Here is a 26,752-nt window from a genome sequence, read left to right as displayed (position 1 = left end):
CACACTCCATTGCCTCTCGAGTCAGACAGGTGCCAACAACTGCTTCCTCCTGTTGGTGCATGGGAGTCCCTTTCACCCATTCAGCTGAACATGTGGGTATTGTTTGTATGCCTTGAGGCGCACAAAGGCATTACCGGCATGAGCAGCAAGTTCAGTCATATTCCCCTTATGTACTCAGTGACGCTGTGGAGGAATGAGGGAACACGGCTGTCAAGGCTGCCTCAAGTCTCAGCTCACAAAAGACCAACGCCTATCTCTTCTTATATACAAAAGTGTTTATTGCAGTTCATTGTTTGCTTCACATCCGAGGCGCGCAGCCCTACGTCTGCTAGGCTTAGACCGCTGAAGTCCCCTCTGAATCCGTCCCTCCCCTGCACCAGTTTAAGAGGCTTGCGCTGCTCCACCTCTTTCTCTCTTTCCTTTTCCGCAGGGTCTTTCTGCCCGCTGGGGTTTCGCCCCTCCTGGATTCCTCTGACGCGGAATCAGACTGCTCTTGCCCCCTCCTGCGGGCTTTGGGACCTGGCCCCTCCTCCGGGCTCCCTGTACTTCCGCGCGCCTCTACATTTGAACTTGGCGCGCGCGCCCAACCTCTAACCTTCCTTTTAACAGCTGCACTACTCCCTTCACTACTCCCCTCCCCTTCCGGGAGGGTGGCTTGCTCCGACCTCCCTCCTTTCTCTGCTGCCGGAGCCGCTTCCCCTGATACACTGAAACCTCCACCCCCTTCGCTGCACTCTGGCGGGGAGGCTGGTCCTGACGCCCAGCTGCCACTTTGGGATCCCCCGCTGGCCCCCTGCTCCTGACACGTCCCCCCTGGGGCTCCCCTGGCCTTGACCACCGGCGCCCCCTTCTGGGAATCCTCTGATTCGCTGGAAAGACTCATGGAATCTCTTGAGTCATTGTCATCCTCTTCCTCGCTGTCTTGGGATTCATCCCCATCGCTCTCCATCTCCTGCCTACCCTGTGCCTCTGTCCCTGAACCCCTGACAACGGCTATTATGTTAGCCATTGCAGCTGGCAACATATAGTTGTCTGGAACCAGCAGCAAGGAACCTTTTTCAGCCAAAGGCCACATTTCCACATTAGAGCATAGCCAATTTAGCATACCCTCCAACATTTCTGTTGAAAAGAAGAACATCTCATCCCATAGCAGTCGTACTAGTAGTAATTTTATTTTTTATTGGCCACCCATCTGACTAGGTTGCCACAGCTTCCAACATATATAAAACCATAATAAAACATTAAACATTTTTTAAAAAACTTCCCTACAGAGGGCTACCTTCAGATGTCTTCTAAAAGATGAATAGTTACTTTTCTCCTTGGCTTTGGGGGTCCTATAATTCCATACTCTCCCATTTCTCCAATGAAAATAAGGACATCCTAAGGAAACATGGGTGGCGCTGGGGTCTAAACCACTGAGCCTAGCGCTTGCCGATCAGAAGGTTGGCGGTTCAAATCCCCACGACGGGGTGAGCTTTCGTTGCTCGGTCCCAGCTCCTGCCAACCTAGCAGGTCGAAAGCATGTCAAAGTGCAAGTAGATAAATAGGTACCGCTCCGGCGGGAAGGTAAATGGCATTTCCATGCGTTGCTCTGGTTTAGCCAGAAGCGGCTTAGTCATGCTGGCCACATGACCTGGAAAAACTGTCTGCAGACAAACATCGGCTCCCTTGGCTTGTAAAGCGAGATGAGCACCGCAACCCCAGAGTTGTTCGTGACTGGACTTAACTGTCAGGGGTCCTTTACCAATTGTCAGGGGTCCATTCAGGGATCTAGTCTGAAGCTGGGATGGCTTCTGCAAATTCAGGACCGTCCCTGGAAAATAAGGACTGGGGGATCCAATTTAGCCCCATCTTCACTACATGCCAAGAGAGTTATTAGGAGACTCCTGTTCCTTTCCCAGATCTACTGTTCACGGAATTGATTGACAATCAGTTCCTCTCTGCAGTGAACTCTAAGAATCATATGTCTCTGGTAGGAATTGGGGTCTCCTAACAGTTCTCAGCACCTTTAACAAATTGCACTTCCCAAGATTTTTGAGGGGAAGCCATGACTGTTTAAAGTGATATGACTCTGCTTTTAATGTATTGGGCAGATGTGAAGATTCCTGTGCCTGGTTGCACATTGTGCTTTGGGTCCACAGTTTTCTTGTGCAAAAGAGCATCTTTGGAATGTGTTCCGTGCAATGCATAAATGTTAAAAGATCCAACTATTCTACCATCAGTTAATACAACTTGAGTGCTTCGGCCATTTGTAATTTTATCTGAACAACCAATGTTAGCCCAAAGGATAACAGCAGGCTGTGGTGGGGGAGGGGGGGAATCCATTTAATCTTCAACTTAATGTATTCATTTGTATAATTTTTAGTTTTGCCTTTCAAATCTCTCATAAATCTTTTGGTAAGAAAACGAGCACATAGTTAGAATTATTCATAAATCAATCAAACATCATCTTTGCTTCAATTCATTATCAAGTGATCATGTCATTAATCAAATGTTTTTACTTGCATTACGTTCCTTGCCTCCGGCAAGTTTGTCAGAAATTAGCTTGAGGGAAAAGCAATTGTTGATTCAATGACCTTGTTGCTGACAAGCTAGCATGCAGTAAAAGTAAGAATGCCATTGCTCCTAATGAATCGTTTCTGCAGTGTTAGTCAGATACAGAACAATGCATAGCACATTAAAATATAAAATCCACTTTAGGGCAATAGAATAAAATAGTCATAAAATAGTCATAAAATAGTAAGCAAGCTTTTGAGTTCTGCAGAACTCTTAACCAGGCAGGAGGATATGCAAGATTGGGTGGGAGGAAGTAGAGGGGACTGGTGACGTTCTTTGCTTCCCAAGTCTGCAGTTAGAGCAGTCTTCAGCTGGAATGCACCAATCTATTGGACATAACTGGATTAAGCCTCTCACAGTGCAAAGCCCGATTATAACTTGCATCCAAGTCTATTTCTCTGCATTTGAGAATATAAAATCTAGCCATGACTACTTAGTTGTTCTTTCTCAAGCTATAATTAGAATATGTTGTTCCCTTGGAAGGCAGAGAACAAAAACAAAGAACGATATGGTAGTCTTTAAAGCTGGAAGTTACTTTTTAGGTGGCAAGTCAGTAGGATATTTTTTAGATAGCATTGCCTAGTAGTTGGAGGGCATGAAGCCCTCAGAAGTAAAGTTTTATCTTCAGGGGAAATCACTGGATTGCAGCTCCAAGGGAAATCACTGCGCCAGTTAATAGGTAAAGGTAAAGGTACCTCTGACTGTTAGGTCCAGTCGTGGATGACTCTGGGGTTGCGCGCTCATCTCACTCTATAGGCCGAGGGAGCTGGTGTAGAGCTTCCAAGTCATGTGGCCAGCATGACTAAGCCGCTTCTGGTGAACCAGAGCAGCGCACGGAAACGCTGTTTACCTTCCCGCCGCAGCAGTACCTATTTATCTACTTGCACTGGTGTGCTTTCGACCTGCTAGGTTGGCAGGAGCTGGGACCGAGCAACGGGAGCTCACCCCATCATGGGGATTCGAACCGCCGACCTTCTGATCGGCAAGCCCTAGGCTCTGTGGTTTAGACCACAACGCCACCCACATTCCTGCACCAGTTAATACATCAGAATAATTCGCACACTGAGGTCATATTCATACAAACAGTTACTTTACCATTTATCTACGGACAATACAGCACAACAGCAATATGACTGCTGCATCCAACTCTGATGTTTCCCTTTGGAGCTTTTAAAGAGACAGAAACATTCTCTTTGGGGAGGAAATACATACATTTTATCAACTGAGGTCCAATGCATGCATCTACAACACACATTTAGTAGCTAAAAAACCCTTCCATGACATCAGTGAAAATTTCTGCCAGGAAGCTGCAGCTCTGTCCATGAAGGTGACGCTTCAGATGAACTTGAGCTCCAAGTCTTGGGATGTGTACTCCAACAAGATCTGGAGGCCACGGGTTCCTCATCCCTGCCTTAGGCACTCACTTCCGATTCTCCCCAAGGACAGGCTGTTAACCCTCACGCCATGTCTGAACTAGCTCCAGCCTTGACAAAAGCCAGCATGCCACAAGGTGTGTGTATATGAATGGCAAGGTGCAGACAGTGTAAAGCAAGGCCTATGCAGGTTTTGATTCTGAACATTCCACCCCAGTTCTTTAGGCTCCAAGGGCTCTTTAAAGCCATAAGAGTGCCAACGTTACCTCTCTGATGCCAGCCTACCTTAGAAGTACAGGGAAACTGGATTTTTGGAGTGTTTTCTTAGACGGATGAAGTATTATGCTTAAAATGTCACTTGCTTCTCATTTGCTTAGGTTCTGACCAAGAAAACCCAGATATGCCACATTCTCCTTTTAGATACAAAACAGAGAATGGAACCTAGAAAAGAGTGGAGAGAAAAATGAGGGAGGCAGCCCCATGCCTGCCTGTCTTTGGCTGTTTAATATGCTGATGTCATAAATTAAAACAATATTTTGCAGCTGTGCCATGCCACATCTTAGGCAATTAAAGCTATTAAATAGATTCCATCCTTACACCCTTTGACAGAATATCTGCAGAATTTGGGTTAAAGCACCGAAGGCATTTGGGAGTGTTACCATCTCTGTTGATATATTTCCTGGCTGGTGTTAACAACATCCATGCTTAATGATGACAGATCTTTTTAGCTGGCTTTCAACAGGAGGTAATGTACTCACATTATAAGTTTTCTTCTTCCTGGCACTTCTCTCAGAGACTCCCAGGCAGGTTAGGAAGTGAATCTGCCTCCAATTTTGCAACAACAACAAAAAGCCATGGAAGATGGGTGAATGATGATAAGAGTTGAACTGGGGGAAAGGTTTGGTTGAAAATCGAATAATAATGCTTTTTAACATGTCCAGAGTTGCCATTCAGAGCTTTCAGAGATTACGGAGCCCTTTAGAGACATGCTTTCAGTACCAGCTAGGCAAGGGGAAGATTTGATTCAGTTTGCATTTAAAGGTGAATGTACCTAATTCACACTCACTGAATTAGTGTATGACCTAAAATTCAGCCATCTTTCAAAATTCACACTTTAATTTTGCAGTGCAGTTCTTCAGCTACATAATATGTGCAAAAGTGCATATACTAAGGGATACATATACATTAGTTAGATACATATATATTAGATACATATATATTAGTTAGAATAACATACAAAAATGCATTACGTTAGGTGAAATTGCATTGCAAGACTGTATATTGGGGAACATTTCATGTAAAAATGTATATAGTAGGAGAAATTTGCACAAGAACACTAATGAATTTTCGTGATGCAGAAAAATTGAGAACTGAACTTGACTGGAAAAAGGAGAAAATGAAATAAACCAAAACTGATATATTCACCTATTTCTAGTATCAGCCCCTGAGAAAATGGCTGAAATAAATATTCCAGAATGCACATCTCTCTCTCTCACTCTCACTCTCTCACACACAGGACCCTAAGGCTGGAATTCTGTGCACTTACTTGGGTGTAAATCCCATTAAAATAAGGAAGTCTTAGCTCTAAGTAGGGTGGGATGCGGGTGGCGCTGTGGGTAAAACCTCAGTGCCTAGGACTTGCTGATCGTAAGGTCGGCGGTTCGAATCCCTGCGGCGGGGTGAGCTCCCGTCGTTCGGTCCCAGCTCCTGCCCACCTAGCAGTTCGAAAGCACCCCTAAGTGCAAGTAGATAAATAGGTACTGCTTTATAGCGGGAAGGTAAACGGCGTTTCCGTGTGCTGCGCTGGTGCTGGCTCGCCAGTTGCAGCTTCGTCACACTGGCCACGTGACCCGGAAGTGTCTTCGGACGGCTCCGGCTCCCGGCCTCTTGAGCAAGATGAGCGCGCAACCCTAGAGTCGGTCACGACTGGCTCGTACGGGCAGGGGTACCTTTACCTTTACCTAGCTCTAAGTAATGTTTAACAGGCTCAGTAAATATGGACAGTGTAGAACTTGATGGCAACCCAGAGAAGGTGAACAAACGGGGGTTGCATTTTCCAGGTCTACAGTGGTACCTCAGGTTAAGCACTTAATTCGTTCTTAACCTGAAACTGTTCTTAACGTGAGGTACCACTTTAGCTAATGGGGCCTCCCGCTGCCTCGCGATTTCTGTTCTCATCCTGAGGTAAAGTTCTTAACCCAAGGTACTATTTCTGGGTTAGCGGAGTCTGTAACCTGAAGCGTCTGTAACCTGAAGCGTCTGTAACCCGAGCTACCACTGTATAAGGCAAATGCAAAGCCTACCATGCTTAGAATGCCACATTGCAGTCTCCATACATGTGCACAAGACATTTGAAAGAGATTTTGTGCCCTGTATGGTTTTCATTCTAAAGGTAATAGCCGCTTTGGTGATGGTGACTTTCAAACAGGGCCACAGCTCAACAAGACGTGTTTCTTAAAGCCTCCCCATGTCATGGCCCAATTCAAATTGTCCCATCCCCTGGTGGCTGATTTTGGAGGCGTCTCAAACATCACTTTTAGTCTGGCCCTAAATAAACAAACACAAAGCACACAGGGGTTTATGGCGCCCAATAACATAGGGTCAAGGCTATATTAACATCCATTCCGCAGATGCAGAGTAATGGACAGTCCCTTGCTGAATTTGAGGTGGCTGGCAGAGCCACTAAGCAACTCTTTTTCGAAGCACATGTGTGGTTTCTTAGTGAGCAGCTCCCCTAGGCTACTCAAGATGAATGAATATAAATTAATTTAACAGTACCTAAAATGCTTAAGTGGGAAAGTGGGAAGAAATCTGATTAATATTACAAATTAACTGTGATCTGGAGACTTTCTTTTCTTAGGAACTGGAGCAGCTAAGTCATACTGTTGCCTCTTTTACTTAGAGGAGAGTGTACGATACTTTCCATACCTGCCAGCCTCAAAACTTACCGTATGTTTTTAGCACATTCCACAAATTTTGATGTATGCTAGGCGCCAGATATGGTTTCTTCATGACAACTATAACTCTTTTCAAATATCAAATATTAAAATCAAATAGAAAATATTGCCATATTTCAAATACTGATGCCAAATATCCATCTCAAATTAATTGTCAACATTTCATACCATTTAACACATTTATATACTGTATTTTTCACTCTATAAGACACACTTTTCCCCTCCTAAAAAGTAAGGGGAAATGTGTGTGCGTCTTATGGAGCGAATGCAGGCTCCATGCTTTAGCAAAAGCTCCGGAGCCTTCATGTTGCTTTTGCTGAAGCCAGGAGAGCAAGAGGGGTCGGTGCGCACCGATCCCTCTTGCTCTCCTGGCTTCGCTTTGCTGGAGAGGCATTGCGCAGCTTTCCCTCTCTGCACAGCACCCCTTCAGCGAAGCGTAAGGAGAAATGGAAGGGGCTCCGCTTCTCCTGCCGCTTCGCTGAAGGGGCGCTGCGCAGAGAGGGAGAGAATATTTTTTTTCTTGTTCTCCTCCTCTAAAACTAGGTGCGTCTTATGGTTGGGTGCCTCTTATAGAGTGAAAAATACGGTACACAGTGACTGCATTTTTATTATTTGTTACATTAATAATATATTCTATCTGCTGCTCAAAGCTGTGTGTACAGAAGCTATTCCCAGATATCCTATCCAGGCATTGACCAGACTCAGACCTGATTAGCAAATTTGGGGCTTCATGTGCCTTTAGATTAGGGTTGGGGAACCTGTTTCCCGCTAGGTGTTGTTAAACTACAACTCCCATCTTCCATGACCATTGGTCAGGCTTGCTGGAGCTGATGGGAGTCATAGTTAAACAATATTGGGGGTGGGGGGATAGGTCCCTCATCACTTTGTAGAAAACCTTGCACTGTTTCCCAGCAAAATCAAGTGGTGATCTGCTGTGTCAACAATCCAGTCCATGTAAAACTTTCATATCACCCAACATTGTGATACGCCTGATGCTTTTCAGTGTTGTCAGTTCATCCATTCAGATACTGGCTGTTTAAATCCTGAATAGTTCCAAGCATTGAGCTTTAAATGACAAATATATACCGTATTTTTCCGTGTATAAGACTAGGTTTCCCCCCAAAAAATAATGTCAAAAATCAGTGGACATCTTATACACGGATAGTACCAAGGGTGGACTGGCGATTGGTTGTTGCCCCCAAAATAGGGGGCGTCTTATACATGGGGGTGTCTTATAGACGGAAAAAGACTGTATATAGTAAAGCAGTAAATTTAAATTACATAATCAGTGGATAGGAAATCAATAAGGCAATGCATGTGGTGAACCAACCCTTAAATAGGTTGTAACTGACAACAATAGCAGAAGGGCTATTGAAAGTAAACAAGGATATAGATTATCAGCAATATCTTGATGATCGGTGGAGGAAAGCTTACTTATTGCTTACCTAAGAGACCCAGGATACATGCAGGGCATTCCAACAGGACTGTTAATGGAAGATGAAATGTAGGAGTTACCTGAAAAGGCTTATTTGTGATGGCATCTAATGCTCTATGACAGGCATGTCCAACTCCCAAGAGACTGTGATCTATTCCCACTATTAAAAAACTGGCAGTGATCTACCCATTGGATTGACCAAATTGTTTGGATTGTTGAGCTTTTCTTAGGGAGCCAGAGTTGCTGAGCTTTTTTTTGGGGGGGGGGGATAAATAGCTGAGAGTCCAAAGATTGACCAGGATCGACCACGGACACCCCACGATCAACTAGTAGGCCTGTTCTTATGAGAACACTGCAGAATTAAGGGTTCTTGATTAATCAGAGGTGCCAGCTCAGTTTTCTTCTAAGCACAGGTTAGCTAAGCACAGGGGCGCACAGTGTTTTGGAAAGGGATAGGATTATAAACCACATGGGACTTCCTCCCCACCATTTGCCAAAACCTGTGTGAGGCACATGTACAACGGTTTCCCGCTTACCCACATTAGATTGGTATGAACGGTGCCTTTCCAGCTGACCACTATGGGTGGTTTAGGAAGGGCCGGAAGATGTCCAGTTCAAAAAAAAGGTACTTTTGATATTGTGTTGTAATCTATCTATTCCTGCATGTGCCATTCACAGCATGGGACCAGTGACTAGGATTCTGGACATAGACTAAGGTGGAGCTATGGTTTTCCCAGTAGTGATGTATGGAAGTGAGAGCTGGACCATAAAGAAGGCTGATCACCGAAGAATTGATGCTTTTGAATTATGGTGCTGGAGGAGACTCTTGAGAGTCCCATGGACTGCAAGAAGATCAAACCTCTCCATTCTGAAGGAAATCAGCCCTGAGTGCTCACTGGAAGGACAGATCCTGAAGCTGAGACTCCAATACTTTGGCTAGCTCATGAGAAAAGAAGACTCCCTGGAAAAGACCCTGATGTTGGGAAAGATGGAGGGCACAAGGAGACGGGGACAACCGAGGATGAGATGGTTGGACAGTGTTCTCGAAGCTACCAGCATGAGTTTGACCAAACTGTGAGAGGCAGTGGGAGACAGGAGTGCCTGGCGTGCCCTGGTCCATGGGGTCACGAAGAGTCAGACACGACTAAACGACTAAACAACACGAAGGTGGAGCAGGTTCAAATCCCCACATGCCCACAAAGCTTACTTGGGTGACCTTGCAATAATCACTGTCTTAGCATTGTGAAGATTAAAGGTGGCAGGAGAGGGATGGGATTCCGTCCTGAACTCCTCGTAGGAAGAGCAAAATAAAAATATGTCATGAAATAAATAACTGCATGCACAAATATTTGTATACTAAGCCATAGGACTGAAGCCAAGAGGCAGGTTGAGGAGCAAGAGAAGGCAGAGTAGATTTAAAACAGTTCTGGGGAGGCTTCAAAATGTTGGAGAATATTATCTTATGGTCAAGCTCATTAGGGTAGCTGAATAAATCAAAGCTGAATAAAAGTGATTGTCCTTTATCTGCGCATGCCCTTATTCAGCAAAGTCCTGCATCTGCCGGAAGATTGGACTCATGCCCTTCTGTGAATACCAAACAGCCTTGGATGCTTGCCTCGTGCCCACTTTTTCAGGAACAGTGGGCTGTGAGGAGGGGGCAACCGTGGTTACAAATACTTGTGATTGTTTCCCCCTCCTTTAAGATGTATCGGAACAAAATGTTCAGGCCGTGGCCCATCTCCCTCTGCTTCTCAGGCTACGGATGGAAAGTTGTGAGCGAGTTCATTATGGTGCGATAAATCAGCCAATAAACTTGCATGCATTGTCACTGCGGAAGTGTTGGGGCAGCTCGTGTTCCTTAGTGACAGCTGCTTGGCACAGGATGCCGCAATTATCAACAGAGAGAGATTTTGAGAGAGAAGAGGAAGATAGATGGATATATTTTGAGAGAGGGAGGCTGGGAGAGAGATGCGATTTGGAGGGAAAGGGCATGCCTAGGTGTAGACAGCACAGAAGCATTGTAGCAAGTGTGTTGTTTTGCTGTGGGGCAAAAATAATAGTATGTAAATTATTATTAATCCTACCAGAAACTCAGTGGGGGGGAACCTGTGGGTGCAACTTCTGTTCCATTCATTTTGTTTAGTTGTTTATATGTGGGGGGTTTTCCCCTGCATTTTGCTGTTTGCTTTTAATTTTCCTTTTAATGTTTAAGAGAATATTTTGTTTCATTGTTAATTGCATTACTTTAAATGTGAAGTGTAGAAGGGGAAGAAATGGAGGCAGTGAGAGATTTTACTTTTTTGGGCTCCATGATCACTGCAGATGGTGGCAGCAGCCACGAAATTAAAAGACGCCTGCTTCTTGGGAGAAAAGCAATGACAAACCTAGACAGCATCTTAAAAAGCAGAGACATCACCTTGCCAACAAAGGTCCATATAGTAAAAGCTATGGTTTTCCCAGTAATGATGCATGGAAGTGAGAGTTGGACCATAAAGAAGACTGATCGCTGAAGAATTGATGCTTTTGAATTATGGTGCTGGAGGAGACTCTTGAGAGTCCCATGGACTGCAAGAAGATGAAACCTATCCATTCTGAAGGAAATCAGCCCTGAGTGCTCACAGGAAGGACAGATCCTGAAGCTGAGGCTCCAATACTTTGGCCACCTCATGAGAAGAGAAGACTCCCTGGAAAAGACCCTGATGTTGGGAAAGATTGAGGGCACAAGGAGAAGGGGACGACAGAGGACGAGATGGTTGGATAGTGTTCTCGAAGCTACCAGCATGAGTTTGACCAAACTGCGGGAGGCAGTGGAAGACAGGAGTGCCTGGCGTGCTCTGGTCCATGGGGCCACGAAGAGTCAGACACGACTAAATGACTGAATAACAACAAATGTAAATCATTAATATATTTGGATCCGATTCTCATTTGTAATGTGTTATTTTTTATTTTTCGCAGTGTTCTATTTGATCATTTAGGCAGCTTGAATCCTACTTTGAAATTCCTTTGGAAATGTGAAGCGGTGTAGAAATGATAGGCTGTGATACTGGTGCTGGCTGAACTGTTGCACATTGAGATTTAGGTAGCTCCCCGTCACTAAGTCAAATGGCCAAATATCAACCTTAAACCCAGCATGCATTTTTTCCTTTCGATATGGTCTGCTACCAGTGGCAAAGTAAGTTTCGGACATTTAATGCACTAGTAGCCTGCTGTATATATTCCTCAGAAAGGCCACAGTTCAGTGGTAGACCATGTATAGAAGGTTCCAGGGTCACTCCCTAGCTTCTCCAGTAACAGGGATAGTTTAAGATCCTAGCATGAGCATTTGGGAGCTTGACAATACTGGGCCTGATGGGACATTGTATAAGGAAGATTCATATATTGGAAACATGTGCCGAGGAGGGTGACCAAGATGATAAAGGGTCTGAAAAACAAGTCTTATGAGGAATGGTTGAGGGAGTTGGGTGTTTAGCCTGGAAAAGAGGTGATATGGTAATCATCTTCAAGTATCTGAAGGGCTGTCAGATGGAAGACGGAGCAAGCTTGCTTTCTGCTGTTCCAAATAACAGGAAAGGAGATTCCAACTAAACTTTAGGAAGAACTTTCTGATGGCAAGAGCTTCTCAACAGTGGAACATACTACTTCTGAAGGTTGTTGACTCTTCTTCACTGGAAGTTTTTAAGCAGAGTTTGGATGGCCATCTGTCAGGGATTTAGCTGTGATTCCTGCATCGCAGGGCTTTGGACTAGATGATACTTAGGATGCCTTTCTTCATGACAGTTCTATAATTCTGTGTTCGTAGAGGCAGGTTCTGAGTTCAGCAAGTCTGTTAGCCTAGTTTTACATTTTCAGGGCCCTCTTATGAGTCATATCTGTTGGCATTTTGGAGCCATCAGTTCAACGTGAAAAGCAACGGTGGGGAAACTTAGGAAGCTGGCAGGCTGCATCCTTTACCTGTTGCATCCTCCACTGGCCATTTTGACAGGAGGATGGGGTTGATCAGTGGCGCCTGCAACCGCTGCTTATTTTGTCTGGGCCAGTGTTTGATTTACACTATAAAGCAGCAGTAGAGAACCTTTATTCCCCACTGTACTTGTACTACCTCTCATGGGTCAAATGTGACAGGTGGGCGGGACCTTTCAAAGAGGCTTGCTCCAGGAGTGGTTTGCAGTGAAACTCCTGCTAAAACAGAAGCTTTCACTCTTGCTATACAGGAGCATCTGATATAGGGTCTGCAATGCTGCAATGCACTCTACGTGGGGCTACCTTTGAAGGTGACCTGGAAACTACAACTAATCCAGAATGAGGCACCTAGACTGGTGACTGGGGGTGGCCGCCGAGACCACATAACACTGGTCTTGAAAGACCTACATTGGATCCCAGTACGTTTCCGAGCACAATTCAAAGTGTTGGTGTTGACCTTTAAAGCCTAAACGGCCTTGGTCCTGTATACCTGAAGGAGCATCTCCACCCCCATTGTTCTGCCCGGACGCTGAGGTCCAGCGCCGAGGGCCTTCTGGCGGTTCCCTCATTGTGAGAAGCAAAGCTACAGGGAACCAGGCAGAGGGCCTTCTCGGTAGTGGCATCCGCCCTGTGGAACTCCCTCCCACCAGATGTCAAAGAGATAAACAACTACCTGACATTCAGAAGACATCTTAAGGCAGCCCTGTTCAGGAAACTTTTTAATGTGTGACATCTTAGTGTATTTTTGGTCTTTGTGGAAGCCGCCCAGAGTGGCTGGGGAAACCCAGCCAGATGGGAGGGGTACAAATAATAAATTATTATTATTATTATTATTATTATTATTATTATTAGAAGCAGACAAAAATAAAGCAGCAACAGCAGCATTGTCATAACTTTATCCTTTTCGTATCATCTCAAGTAACATCTCAAAAACAGGAATAGTTGTTCAGTATAGTTTGTGGCATTCATACGTGTGTATGGTCTGGTATTTTAAGTACTAAGACTGCAATCCTGTACATGCTTACATGGCGGTAAGTCTCATAGAATTCAATGAGGCTTACATTTGAGTAGACATGCCCTGTAAATATTTTTGTAAGCAGGGAAAGAAAGAAGAACAGGCATCAAAGAAAATGGTGAAGGGTCCAAGTTTTAATACAGCAAGACAGTGTTATCCTGTAGCAGACAATTGCCCAAGCTCTGATGGCCATATTGTTGCCGGTTGTCTTATTTCTCTGTTTAACCTCAGAGCAAGAGTGTAAATCATATTTGCTAGAATGAAACATTTTATTTATCCTAGTTGTTGAATGAAACAGACAGAGTAAGTGGCAGCTTAATTTAAGAGGAGCAAGCGAGGAGAGCCACAGAGTAGGCTGGATTTAATTAAAGGAAGACCTACTTTATCTTCCTAGGTTATATGAATTTCCCCCCTCCCCCCCCCAGAAATTTTCTTTGCTGTGCAATAAAGGGGAGCAGCTGTTAAAGAAATTTTAAAAAACGGAAGTGACAGGAAATAAACACAGCCTGTCTTTCAGTGTTTCCCTCCTCTTAATTTATTTCTTGAAGCAGCAGCATTCAGAATTGTTTTTTTCAGAGCTCACTCTGCTGTGGTGATCAAAGACATCCCAGGATGACGGACGACCTTGATCTTGTCAAGAAGAAACACACTTACCCCCTCTCTAAGCCTTTTCAACCTAACCTGTACACCTTTTTAACAGCAATATCAAAGTATTTCATTCTTGTGCTCCACCCTCTTTTGGCTTTGCCTCCCCACATCAGAATGTGGCCCCTGGAAGGCTGGCCAGCTCTGAAATATTTCAATTCCATCTTATGTATTTTATGTTCAATTCCCCCTTTGTTTGGTGGTAGGGGAAATGTATACCTCATGCATAATATAAGTAAATGGTTACGTCTAACCAGAAGAAAGCTGAAGAAGGTGTTGGGGCAGATTGAAACGATTGTCAGGTCACATGATTGGTGGGTGGGCGGAGTTTGCTAGAAATGGCCATGTGAGTCTGAATGGTCCTGACCTCTGCATTAGCTGCTTTGACTTAACATGGCCAGGTAAAAAGGGAGGAGTCCTGCTTTGGGGCCGGACTTGCCAAGTCAACAGAGCAAGCAAGCCCTGTTGCTCTACATGCTGGGATTTTACCTGGGCCCACTTCCCAAAATGCCTCTTTCCTTGGCCAGGAAATTCATTTCTAATCCTTGCTTTACCTTCATTTTGCAGTTGTCCAGCACATCAAGCGACACAACATTGTTCTCAAAAGGGAACTGGGAGAAGGAGCCTTTGGGAAAGTCTTCTTGGCCGAATGTTATAATCTGTGTCATGAGCAGGAAAAGATCTTGGTTGCAGTGAAGGTAAAACGGACCATCTTTGTTGTGGATGTAACGGTTGGTGTTTGTTGCCATTGAATTGTCTCCAGCTATAAATGGGTGAGGAACCTGTGGCCCTCCAGATGTTATTGGACTCCAGCTCTCATTGGCCCAAGCCAGCATGGCCAACGGTCAAGGATAATGGGAGTTGTAGTTTAGCAACATCCATAGAATCACAGGCTTCTACCTGCCCTGCATTGTTCAAAGTAGGCTGCTATTAACATCTTGCAAATGTTAATAGGAAGTCAGGAGATTCCTGTGAAAATGCCTAGAAGTAGGCTGCGGCCTACTTGAAAGCCATACCCTTTCGAAGGAGAACCTTGTCATAATCTCAATCTCACATTCCAGTTGCGTTTGTTCAGCAGGGAAGAAAAAGCACTCTGCAGATGTTTGAAGATGTACTCTCTCTGCTTGAGAGCTGAGCCCTAGTACAGTACTCCAAACATGTTCCATGGCTGAACATTAGTGATAAAGTGCTCCCTAAATGGTTTCTTACAGCATGGGGAATAATTTAATTAGATCTACATTTTTAAACAAACTTGTGCATGTGAGGCCACCTATGCACTTAGTTTGTGTGTCAACCAGTACAGTGGTACCTCGGGTTAAGTACTTAATTCGTTCCGGAGGTCCGTTCGTAACCTGAAACTGCTCTTAACCTGAAGCACCACTTTAGCTAATGGGGCCTCCTGCTGCCGCCGCGCCGCCGGAGCACAATTTCTGTTCTCATCCTGAAGCAAAGTTCTTAACCCGAGGTAATATTTCTGGGTTAGCGGAGTCTGTAACCTGAAGCGTATGTAACCCGAGGTACCACTGTACTATGTGCCTGGAGAAAAGTACTAGCATTCCAAGAATTATGCTTTTTCTTCAAGTCTTCATTGTGTGTTTTTTTAAATATATGAATTGGTCAGCCAAGGGGGACACACAAGTGTTTTTTAAGGATGCTTATTATTCCTTCTTTTCTGAATTGTAAACAATGTGATATCACTTCCTGTCTCTTTAAGACAATAGAATCTTGATAAACTATGTGATAAGCCTGTTTACTTTTCAGGAGCGGTAGAGGATTACATCTGTTAGCCTACCGCTCCCTTCTGTGTGTTCAGATGCAGAAGGTGCACCCATTGTGGTTACAAATCAATGCACGAAGGCTCTGCGAGATCATTGGCCCAGCATTTTTGCAGAGTTCTCAATTGCATGGGAGCATCTACTTTGCTTCCAGTTGTACACATACCACATAGGACTTTGTCCACACTGATGAACACACAGAAGATATGGGCAGGACCAGAGGATGCAGTCTTACTCTCCACCATCACTTTTCACATATTGAGTGAATGCAGTTTGCAAGTGTGAGCAGGACTGCAGTTGCAAGTTGACAGATCTGGAACTCTGACTTTGTAGTTAATGCTTAGCTCTTACTCAAAGTAGCTTTGTAGTTGACAATATTGTTGTCACCTTGATGCAGAGATAAAACATAAGAGCACAAATAATGCAAAAAGATTTTTTCTCTCTCTCTCTTACACACCCACACACCAATATGTATATTCACCTGGGAGTGAGCCCCACTGAAAACAGTGGAACTTATTTCTGTATAAATACATATAGGATTGTGCTGGAATTTTAGGGGATGTTATATGCACACATCCTTCAATTCTCCTTGTGGAACATACACTTTGTGACTAATATGTCCATTTCAGAAAGATTTTAGACAGAGGAGAATCTGAGCAAGTTGCCCCAGAAGGCCAAATAATCTCACTTAATGTTCAAGTATTGTCACATTTGCTATTCATTCATTGGATCTTTGACATGTCTCCTTGCTGGTTGCTGGGCAACCCAGAATAGCATTGTGTATACATGTTAGGGAATGGGAGCCACTGTTTCCTCTGAGAAGACAAAATCTCAAAAGGTAGCATTTTCAGGGTGTGTGGAAGAGAGGGTGGCAAATATTCTAATCGTGTATGAATTAATAGCTTTAGAAGAAAGGGTATTCATAAAAAATGATTTGATATAAAAAGAGGAAAACACATACAGAGGGAAGCTCTGCTTTGCCCTTAAAAAACAACAACTTGACTCAGGTTTATTTTTACTTTCAGTTTGTTTGGACAGAGTTTGATTTGTGTGTGGCCATTCTGGAGCCAGCTTCTGTGCAGAAAGATTTAGCTGAGATTTGAGTAACACGCAGTCCTGCTATAAGCCCTCTAAAAGCAAGCAGATGGAGAGGCCATGTACAAACTCATAACAATATGAAAGCAGCAGACAAGATAAGACAGAATTTGTTGTTCTCCACAGAATAGAATTCTGATTGCAAAAGTGTGGCTTTTGTCTTTGCTGCAGGATATTCCTGTTACACTTTTTTTGGATTGTCCCATTAGGGTGGTATAGAAAAGACTTCAAGAAAAGAAAAAGCACTAGAGGAGGAATTAAAAGAAAGTACTGTAGCTTAATGGAAGGGGACGTGGGTGGCGCTGTGGGTTAAACCACAGAGCCTAGGACTTGCAGATCAGAAAGTCAGCAGTTCGAATCCCCGTGACGGGGTGAGCTCCTGTTGCTCGGTCCCTACTCTTGCCAACCTAGCAGTTCGAAAGCATGTCAAAGTGGAAGTAGATAAATAGGTACCACTCCAGCAGGAAGGTAAATGGCGTTTCCGTTGCTCTGGTTCGCCAGAAGCGGCTTAGTCATGCTGGCCACATGACCCGGAAGCTGTGCACCAGCTCCCTCGGCCACTAAAGCGAGATGAGCGCCGCAACCCCAGAGTCGTCTGTGACTGGACCTAACAGTCAGGGGTCCCTTTACCTTTACCTTAATGGGAAAGCGAAGGCTGTTAAAGCCACAGAGAGCAATATGGTAGAAGGCTTAGGGCCTTTTCTATAGTTCAGCACACAGATAAAGAACATGCATGGCAGGGGTGTGTGCTTGTTGATGGTTCTACCCCTAACCTTCATGAGAACATCGGAAGAGATCCTGCACATACATGTGTGGACATCAGAACATAGGCAGAGCCTGCTGGACCATGCCAGTGGCCCATCTAGTCTAGCATCCTGTTCTCACAGTGGCCAACCAGAGACTTCTGGGTAATTTGCAAGCAGGACTTGAGTCCAAGCACCGTCTCCTTTCCTGTGGTTTCCAGCAACTGGTATTCAGAAATATTAGTGCCTCTCACCATGGAGGCAGACCAGAGCCATCATGAATGGTAGTCAGTGATGCCCTCTCTTTGGGTTTTCTAATGAGCACATATAGATGAGAGGTAGGCCCTGCCGCTGAGATGCTCCCACCCTGCGCATTCATTTTCCCTGAACTGAATTACCGAAAAGGACTGCAGTTGGGGTAAGAGAGAGAGACAAGCAGAATTTTGATTAAGGGAGTTTCTGCTTGTTGTGAAAGGACTAGATTGGGGACACAAAGATGTTCTAGCAGCAATAATTCTCAAGCATCAACAATCTATCTGGGCTTAGAGACAGTGTGCATTTGGCTGTTTTGACGGACAGTGTACAGTTACCACGGCAACAGCTCCATCACGGAAAGCAGCTGCTACTCCTCAGAGATGAAAAGCATGAGTTCACCATTCCACCCTCCCCAACTAAGGCTGCATTCAGACAGCACTTCGTTCCATCTTCCTGGTGTTTCCTCGCCTGATGATTTTTGCCTTTCATGTGATCGTTCACACACAGTAAAATCCCCATCTTGGAAGACTAGCCAAATCTAGTCAGAGTTCTAGTACTCATTTCTATGTTGTTTCCAGAAAAAAATCCTTTTGCAACCCTGGAAACTCATAATATCGGAAGGGTTTTATTCACATAATGAAATTCTGCATGGCAGTTTGGCATACCGTGCCGTGAATCATGTGGGAATGGAAGCACACAAGCCTGGAAAGGGAGGGGGAGTAGTGACCTATCCAATGACATTTGTTGTTGTGTCACACCACACCCACTAGTGCGAACGAAATGTACCATGACGTGGTGGTATATCAAGCAAAAAGCCATAGTTAGGGACCATTGAAAATTGGGACAGAAGTGCTAGTACCTGTAAAACTCATGCAATAAACCCCATGTTTGAATGCAACCTAAATGTGTATGGATTTGAGGGTTTATAGCATGTCCCCCCCGCTCTCTCTCTCTCTCTCTCTCTCACACACACACACTCTTCATTTTTTCCTCCCAAGTTGGTAATTTCATTTTCAGTTCTGTGAGAGATTTTCAGACCACCGGGGATTTTTTACAGTGTGAATACAGCTATATCTGGTACATAGCTTTGACATAGCTGTTCCTTGCAAAATAGTTCCGTTTGGCAACACAGACTGCGCCAAGAGGCTTGATACTTGGGTGCAATGTTTCTGAGGAGGAAAGGTCACCATGTTGTTGAATGTAACAGTAAGTAAAAATGGAAAAATATGTATTGCCCAAGAAGAGAACTTGAAAGACAACTTGCCACCATGCAAGTACCTGGTGACTTAGGCTCCCATATTGCCTATGGCATAAGAAATTGCAGAAGGAAATAATGCAACACACAACACCCTCGACTGCGTGATTCCTCCCTAAACAAAAAAAGTAGTTGCCAAGTTTCTGAAAGTGTGTGATGTATTTGTCTTAATTTTGTTTGACTCTTTCCTCACAGGCGCTAAAAGATGCTAGCGATAATGCCCGCAAAGACTTCCACCGGGAGGCAGAACTATTAACTAACTTACAGCATGAACACATTGTGAAGTTTTATGGGGTATGTGTGGAAGGAGATCCTCTCATCATGGTCTTTGAATACATGAAGCATGGAGATCTTAACAAGTTCCTCAGGTAAATTCATAAAGAAACATCTGCTAATTATGTACAATAGTGGAAATAGCTTTTAGAGAAATAACGTTGGGCTAGTCTGTTGCAGCAAACAACAACAACAGCATTATAGCACCTTAAAGACTAATACATGCATTACAACACAAGTTTTTGTGGACTAGAGTCCATCAGGTATCCAACAGTGTTGGCCAATAATGAGAATATAGCCCAGATATTTCATAATTTGCATGTTGATGGGTTTCGGTTTTGTTTATTATGTGCCACCAAAATTCATGGCTTAAGTTACTATTTCAGTGGGTCTATGCTGAGTAAGACTTAGTCATATACAACCCTTAGCTTCCAATCCTATATATTCTTACCTGGGAATAATTCCCATTTAACACCATGGGGCTTACTCACACGTATACATTATAAAATGGCACACATCTCAGGCTAGGGCTGGGAGAAGCTTCCAGTGCACAAAAGGTAGGATTTAGACCCAGGAATGGGGAACATATGACTCATGAAAATTCTGCAAACCATAGGAAAGAGAAGAAGTATACCAAAAAACAAAACAAAAAAAAACTGGTGCTGAAACTATCCAGTCGACTTGATGTCTACTTTCCTAAAGTGCTGTGAGAGATCATAGGAACTGAGCCATATGAAAACGTTTAAGAACGGGGCACATTCTCAAAATCTGGCTCTGTCCTCCTATCCTGTGTTCCAAAACTATCCAGCCTGAGCTTATAGGATCATCTATGAGTGCATTGCATGGACCACATGATCTGGCACAATTATTGGACTCCTGGAGATGCCTTTTGGATGCCAAACTTTATTTTGGAATTAGGTATTCTGTTAGGAAGGGTATTTGGGCAGTCATATTACCTAAAGACCACACATCAACAGTAAACATTCCTCATGATACCATTTTGAACAGAGAAATCATTTTCACTAGCTAATATTCTAATGGTGCAGTCCTACCCATGGCTACTCAGAAGTAAGCCCTATTGAATTTCATCAGGCTTATTTCCTGGGTAAGTGGAGTTAAAATTTCAGTCTAAATTAGGGATTGTCTTCACTTCCACATGAATTGTTCCTAGAAAGCGTGAGTCCAAGCAGTTTTGCCTTTGCCACACAACTTTCCCCCAGAAAACACTCTCTTTAGCACTAAAACAGAGCAAATGTCAGAGAAAACATGATTGACATTTGCTCTGATTCAGCGATAAACAGCAGGTTTTCCTGAGGGCAAGTTGTGGGGCAAGTGGCAATGTGGACGAGCCCTTAGTTTTGTCCATTTAATTTCAGCTTCCCTGTCAACCTTCATTATCTGTGCAGGTGGTTGTCTGTTTTTTGTTCTTCTACTTACATATGTAAATGCATTAGCGTCAAGATGCAGTCAACTACCACTGAAAAAGTTTAGGAGGCTGAAACTCTAGTGCATGTTTCTGCACACAAGTAACATTTCTTAAAGGCATCCAGTGGATCTAACCCATCCTCCTGGCTTGACACTTTATTAGTATGATAGAGGGAGAAGCGACGTTTAAGGAAGAAAGAGAAGAGATAAGGCCTCGTTGATATCTAGCATCCAAGCGTCCCCAGAAAGCTAGAGCAGGCCTTGCGTTCATGTGACCTGCGATTACGTCAACAGAAATCAGATTCCCAGATGACATCTAAGTCTGTGCGTGTACTGTTTGTACCACATGAAGGGACTGCATAGTTTAGCGAATGTACATAGGTTGAGTAGCAGAACTTGCTGCTGTGATCCTGTTTCTTCCCCTTCGTAAGTCCATTGTATAAAGGTAAAGGTACCTTTAAAGGTACACGGGCCAGTCGTGTCCAACTCTAGGGTTGCGCACTCATCTCGCTTAAGAGGCCGGGAGCCGGCGCCGTCCGAAGACACTGCTTAACCTGAGGTACCACTGTAGACCTGGAAAATGCAACCCCCGTTTGTTCACCTTCTCTGGGTTGTCGTCAAGTTCTACACTGTCCATATTTACTGAGCCTGTTAAACATTACTTAGAGCTAGGTAAAGGTAAAGGTACCCCTGCCCGTACGAGCCAGTCGTGACCGACTCTAGGGTTGCGCGCTCATCTCGCTCAAGAGGCCGGGAGCCGGAGCCCTCCGAAGACACTTCCAGGTCACGTGGCCAGTGTGACGAAGCTGCAACTGGCGAGCCAGCACCAGCGCAGCACACGGAAACGCCGTTTACCTTCCCGCTATAAAGCGGTACCTATTTATCTACTTGCACTTAGGGGTGCTTTCGAACTGCTAGGTGGGCAGGAGCTGGGACCGAACGACGGGAGCTCACCCCGCCGCGGGGATTCGAACCGCCGACCTTATGATCAGCAAGTCCTAGGCACTGAGGTTTTACCCACAGCGCCACCCGCGTCCCAATAAGTCCATTGTATACACAACTGGTATCTAATGGATGCTTATACCTTTAAAGCATATTTGAAGCACCTTGTTTCCCTCAAAGCATTCGGGGCCCTATAGTTTACCACTCACAGAGCTACAATTCCCAGCAGCCCTCAACAAACTGCAGTGCCCAGACTGCTTAGAGGGCAAGAAGGTGCTTTGAATATGCTTTAAAGGCATGATGTGTTTCACAGCAGGTCCTTCTTTAGCTTTAGAGTTCTTGATGTGAGATACCATTAGCATTCCCCATACTGCTTTGCTTTGGAGAGAGGAAGGCTGCCTAAATTGCGGTCACTGGGATACAGGCAGCCTGTGTTTAACAGCGCAGCCATTTCATCCCAAAAAGGCATGTGCCATTTCCGCAGGGAGAATACCTTACTGGCAGCCTGGCCTGACACATGTTTACTTGGATGTAAATCCCGCTGTAGGCTTTACTCCCAAACAAATGTGGGGAGAGAGATCCATGCTATTAATAGACTGATAGTGCCAGCTGATGTGGCCTGGATGAGCCGCGCAAGGCAGCTTCCCACAATTGAATGCAAACATTAAAAATTCATAATAATGGCACCCGTTTAATAGCATTTGAAGCACTTATTCATTTACATTTGTCTCTTGAGTTTTGATTTGGGATTATACCACAGCAACACATGGTCTTTCTTTTGCACTCTTTCTCTCTGCCTTCTGTTGTTAGTTATTTCTCAAGTTTAGAATGCTGAATTGCTCTTGAACTTGCGCTTAAGTCTGGCTTTCTTCTGCCATTTGACGCAGCTTAATAAAAGGCTGCTTGCTGATCGTGAGGCAAAGGAACATTTATTTCTTACCCTGCAGCGCCCCCCATGGCCACCAGGAAAAAGTAAACTCTCTACGTCCTTCACAGTGCTGGCTTCCCGCAGTTCAGGGCCAAACTGCAGGCCAGGATCTGAAGGTCAGGAAGCCTTCCTGTGGGTAGCATTTAGGCTTAGGAAGCCTAAACAACAAAATGAAATGTGGCAGCCACACACAGCTGTGTGTCTGTTATAGATATAAATTGGACAAAAATGAAAAAGAAGAGCCATTTTTCTTTTTCTTTTTAAAAATCAAATTTATATGGAAATAATTCTAATGGATGATAGTCAAATATTATTAACAAAGACTAACTACGTATGATATGTGCCGTGACTGCAGAAGGATTGCTGCTTCACAGTTTGTTTTTCTGCCGATGTTAAAAGCTGCCCACACAGTTTTGAGGAGGACGAGTTGAATACATGAAAAAAGGTGTCCTGTTTAAAGAAACCAGCCCTGAGTGCTCACTGGAAGGACAGATCCTGAAGCTGAGGCTCCAATACTTTGGCCACCTCATGAGAAGAGAAGACTCCCTGGAAAAGACCCTGATGTTGGGAAAGATGGAGGGCACAAGGAGAAGGGGATGACAGAGGACGAGATGGTTGGACAGTGTTCTCGAAGCTACCAGCATGGGTTTGACCAAACTGCGGGAGGCAGCGGAAGACAGGAGCGCCTGGCGTGCTCTGGTCCAGGGGGTCACAAAGAGTCAGACACGACTAAACGACTAAACAACAAAGGACAGGGGTCACTTTAAAAAAAAGGACAATCACGTTTTTCTAGGGATGGGTGACAGCCCTACATTTCAGCCACCATGTACATACAACTGTATGCACTTAATATGGGAGTTAGGAATTAAAAAGGGACCTGTATCAGATCTGCGGTGTAATCGTAAGGCTTGTGTGAGTTTTCTCACATGAAATGCTGCTGTAGTTAATTTGCGACATTCCAGTCTGTGAAACAACAGTGCAGCTGTTTATCTCTTTAGGATCTGAGTGCCCAGCGACACAACCTTCACATTTTCATGTGAGGGCCACTTGAAAGCATGCGCTGGTCTCCTCAAGCTCATGGCAAGCCAGCCTTGTGCTTCTACCACCTGCAACAAGGATTTTGCTGTTGCTTCCCTCAAAATCTCCTTGCTTGTTTTCAAACTCAGCTTTTCTTTTATTTTCAAAATATCTCCAATGATTGTGGAAGAAAGCTTTTAAACATGAATAAAGCAATCTGTTTTATGGCTGAGCAAGCAAAATGATACAGTAAAAAAAGGCGGGATTTTGACAGTACAAGTCATCGTGTCCCACCCTTTGGGTTTCTGCTTTGGCCTTTATCATCTTTCTTTTTGTTTTCCACTCTTTTTCATCCTCTTCTACTCCAGTTCCTTATTTGTTTATTCATGTGTTTGTTTAAAAACCCATGTCGTTCTACAGACACAAAAAACAGAAGTGAATGCTTGCGAATTCGCATAATTGGAAGACTTCATTCCAGTGACTGCATCTGTATTTTTTGCTCTCTGTTTTGAGCATTTATGACAGATTGTTAAACTCTCCCCCCAGAGATGTATCCTCAGATATGTATTCTGTGTTCTAAGGGCTGAAGGCTGACATTTGCCTTCATGTCAGATTGCACAAGTCCGAAGTGAGAAGGGACTAGGATGGGTACATTCTGTTAGAATTCCTGCTCCATGATTGCAGTCATGGATTTTTTTCGTCTATCACATGACTGTGTATGTTTTGACTCCACAGAGTAGGAAGTGATGAAGACAGGATGTTTGTGTTACTGTGTTCCGTGAAGTGGGACTATTGTCCTTTGTTCTTTCTCTTTGCTGTCTGGTGCTAGAGAGAGAGGGAGCCATGTTCCAGTGCTCTGTGTGTGTTTATATGTAAATAAAGTAGATTAGCCAAAATGCTGCATTGCTGAGGTCTGTTACGCAAGCTGCAAAGACTCTGCAGATCCCTAAGTGTGCCGGTGTCTGTTGGCATCGGTCACTGTGATGTTCGGGCTGAAGAAAGCTTTTAAAGCTCCCGAACAATCGACCAGGAGGGAGAGAACATGCCAGTCGGGCATGTGTCTCTGCCAGGGTCCTACTCGAGTGTAGTACGAGTTCCTGATACATTCCATCCCAATCTTTCTTTGTAACTTTTGTCTTGGGTCTTATGAATCAGTGGGACAGAAGAGGAGCAAAATTATCCAGCCCATCCCTCCCAGTCACCAGTGCAATAGCTATTCTGCAAGACGATAGCTCAGAGCCAGCAGGAACACTCGCCTAGTGCCATTTGTGTTGTCACTGGTGTAAAACCATTCTGCTACTGATGTTCTCACAGAGATTGTTCCACAGTTTGTAGTGAGGATTATTTTACCTGAAAGAATGCTTGTGTTTCAAAGTCTCTCTCTGGGACTAATGAAAGAATGCACCCCACCAATTTGCTTTCTTTGTATTGGAATGTACGCTGTAATCTATGCCCGCTGTCCTATAGCTGGCAGAGGGATGTGTAATGAGCAAAACAAGACAGTTCACGTATATTAATGTTTTGTCTGTTAATAACTTGAGCAACACTCTTCTTTATTTTTCTTTGGTTATTAAGAGTCCATTTCCAGAGCTTAAATGGCTTCAGAGGGTACTACTGAGCATTGAGTACAATAGTTTCATATTATAATTGGCTTTCCTCCATGGAGTCCAAGGCAGAATATGTAGGGTTTCTATGTGTTCTGCTAAGTCTTGGCAGAGACCAGCAAGTCCCTTTTCATTTGTAGAGACAAGGGCTCATCCACACGCACCCTTTGCCTCTCACTTTCTACGCATGTGTTCACACTTTCCCAGCCCTGCCACTTGCCCCAGGAAAACCTGCTCTTTACTGCTGAATCAGAGCAAACAGCAATTCAGGCTTTCCACAGATTGCTGTTTGCTCCAGTTTAGCGGTAAAGAGCGGGTTTTTGCAGGGAAAGTTCCAGCGGGGCTTGGACAGGAACCTGGAAAACCAGGACCTGAGCCTAGACATGCAGAGCAAAGCTAAGTGTGGATGAGCCTGAGGTCTGTTAATCCAGGCCTTGATGTTTTCATGAATCATACAACTGAGATTCTTAACCTGGAAAAGGACTGTTGTTATAGGAGATATAAACTCAATAAGCACTTTGCCTGCTCTTCAAAACAGATGGTCATTAAGGAGATTGGGGCACATGGATCTTCATCTCCCATATGATTCTTCCATTGTGTGTGCATGTTTTAAACTTAAAGGAAATGAATAAATGGATCTGCTTACACTCTCCTGTGTTCCATACAGGGCACATGGACCTGATGCAGCTCTGATGGCTGAAGGGAGTCATCTAACTGAGCTAACCCAGTCACAGATGTTACATATTGCCCAGCAGATTGCAGCTGGCATGGTTTACTTGGCATCACAGCATTTTGTGCATCGTGACCTTGCCACTCGGAATTGCCTGGTTGGTGAAAACTTACTGGTGAAGATAGGAGATTTTGGAATGTCAAGAGACGTGTATAGCACAGATTACTACAGGGTAAGTGATTTGTTGTTTTTAATAACTTTGGCTTCAGTCTGCCATCTTGTTGAAGCTATTGAAGCCAGTAGTTGTGCTGTTATTTTTAGAGGTTGTGTCATTTTATGGACCTTACTGATTATTTTTATCTTACTTAATTTTGTTCTAAACTGCCATGTGGCTTGTGCAAAGAGTGATACAGAAACCGTTATTAATCTACAAAGCAGAAAATGTTAGTAGAGTTGAGTTTAAAGTGTCAAGGATGGACACTTTAGGAAATATATCCTGCTGAGTGCTCCAGTGGGTATAGTATTTGACTTTTATCTGGGAGACCTGGATTAAAATCCCTACCCGGTCATAAATCAATTGAGGGCCAGAGGGCAATTCATTAACTGTTAGACTGATCTTTCACTCTGTAAAACTGAAATATTATACATCTTGTATAATATACACTTTATGGCTGCCACTTGCATACTTGGGGCCAGTTGCACCAGCAGGAGCACAACAAGGCTTTCCCCGCTCCTTTGCCCAGACCCCACAAAGCTTGCCCGGGGGGGTCAGGAGAATCCCAGATCGGCACACCAAGGGGGGAGATGGGAGTTGGTTTCTTTGTTCCAT

At 44.2% G+C, this 26,752-nt stretch overlaps 1 protein-coding gene across 9 annotated transcripts in view; it reads left to right on the top strand.

Moving 5' to 3' along the window:
• Positions 1 to 26,752, top strand: part of NTRK2 (neurotrophic receptor tyrosine kinase 2) — a 172,809-nt gene that overhangs the window by 126,437 nt on the left and 19,620 nt on the right. For all 9 annotated transcript variants that reach the window (XM_080972478.1, XM_080972481.1, XM_080972479.1 and 6 more), the window contains 3 exons: positions 14,509 to 14,639; positions 19,260 to 19,432; positions 25,921 to 26,155. In XM_080972478.1, coding sequence (XP_080828604.1) covers positions 14,509 to 14,639; positions 19,260 to 19,432; positions 25,921 to 26,155 — 539 coding nt within the window. The remainder of the gene's footprint in view (positions 1 to 14,508; positions 14,640 to 19,259; positions 19,433 to 25,920; positions 26,156 to 26,752) is intronic.

This window comes from Podarcis pityusensis, assembly GCF_964106645.2.
Source record: "Podarcis pityusensis genome assembly, chromosome: 11".
Lineage (NCBI taxonomy): Eukaryota > Metazoa > Chordata > Lepidosauria > Squamata > Lacertidae > Podarcis > Podarcis pityusensis.
The sequence above is the reverse complement of the archived record's forward strand: the minus strand, read 5'-3'. Positions and strand labels throughout refer to the sequence as shown.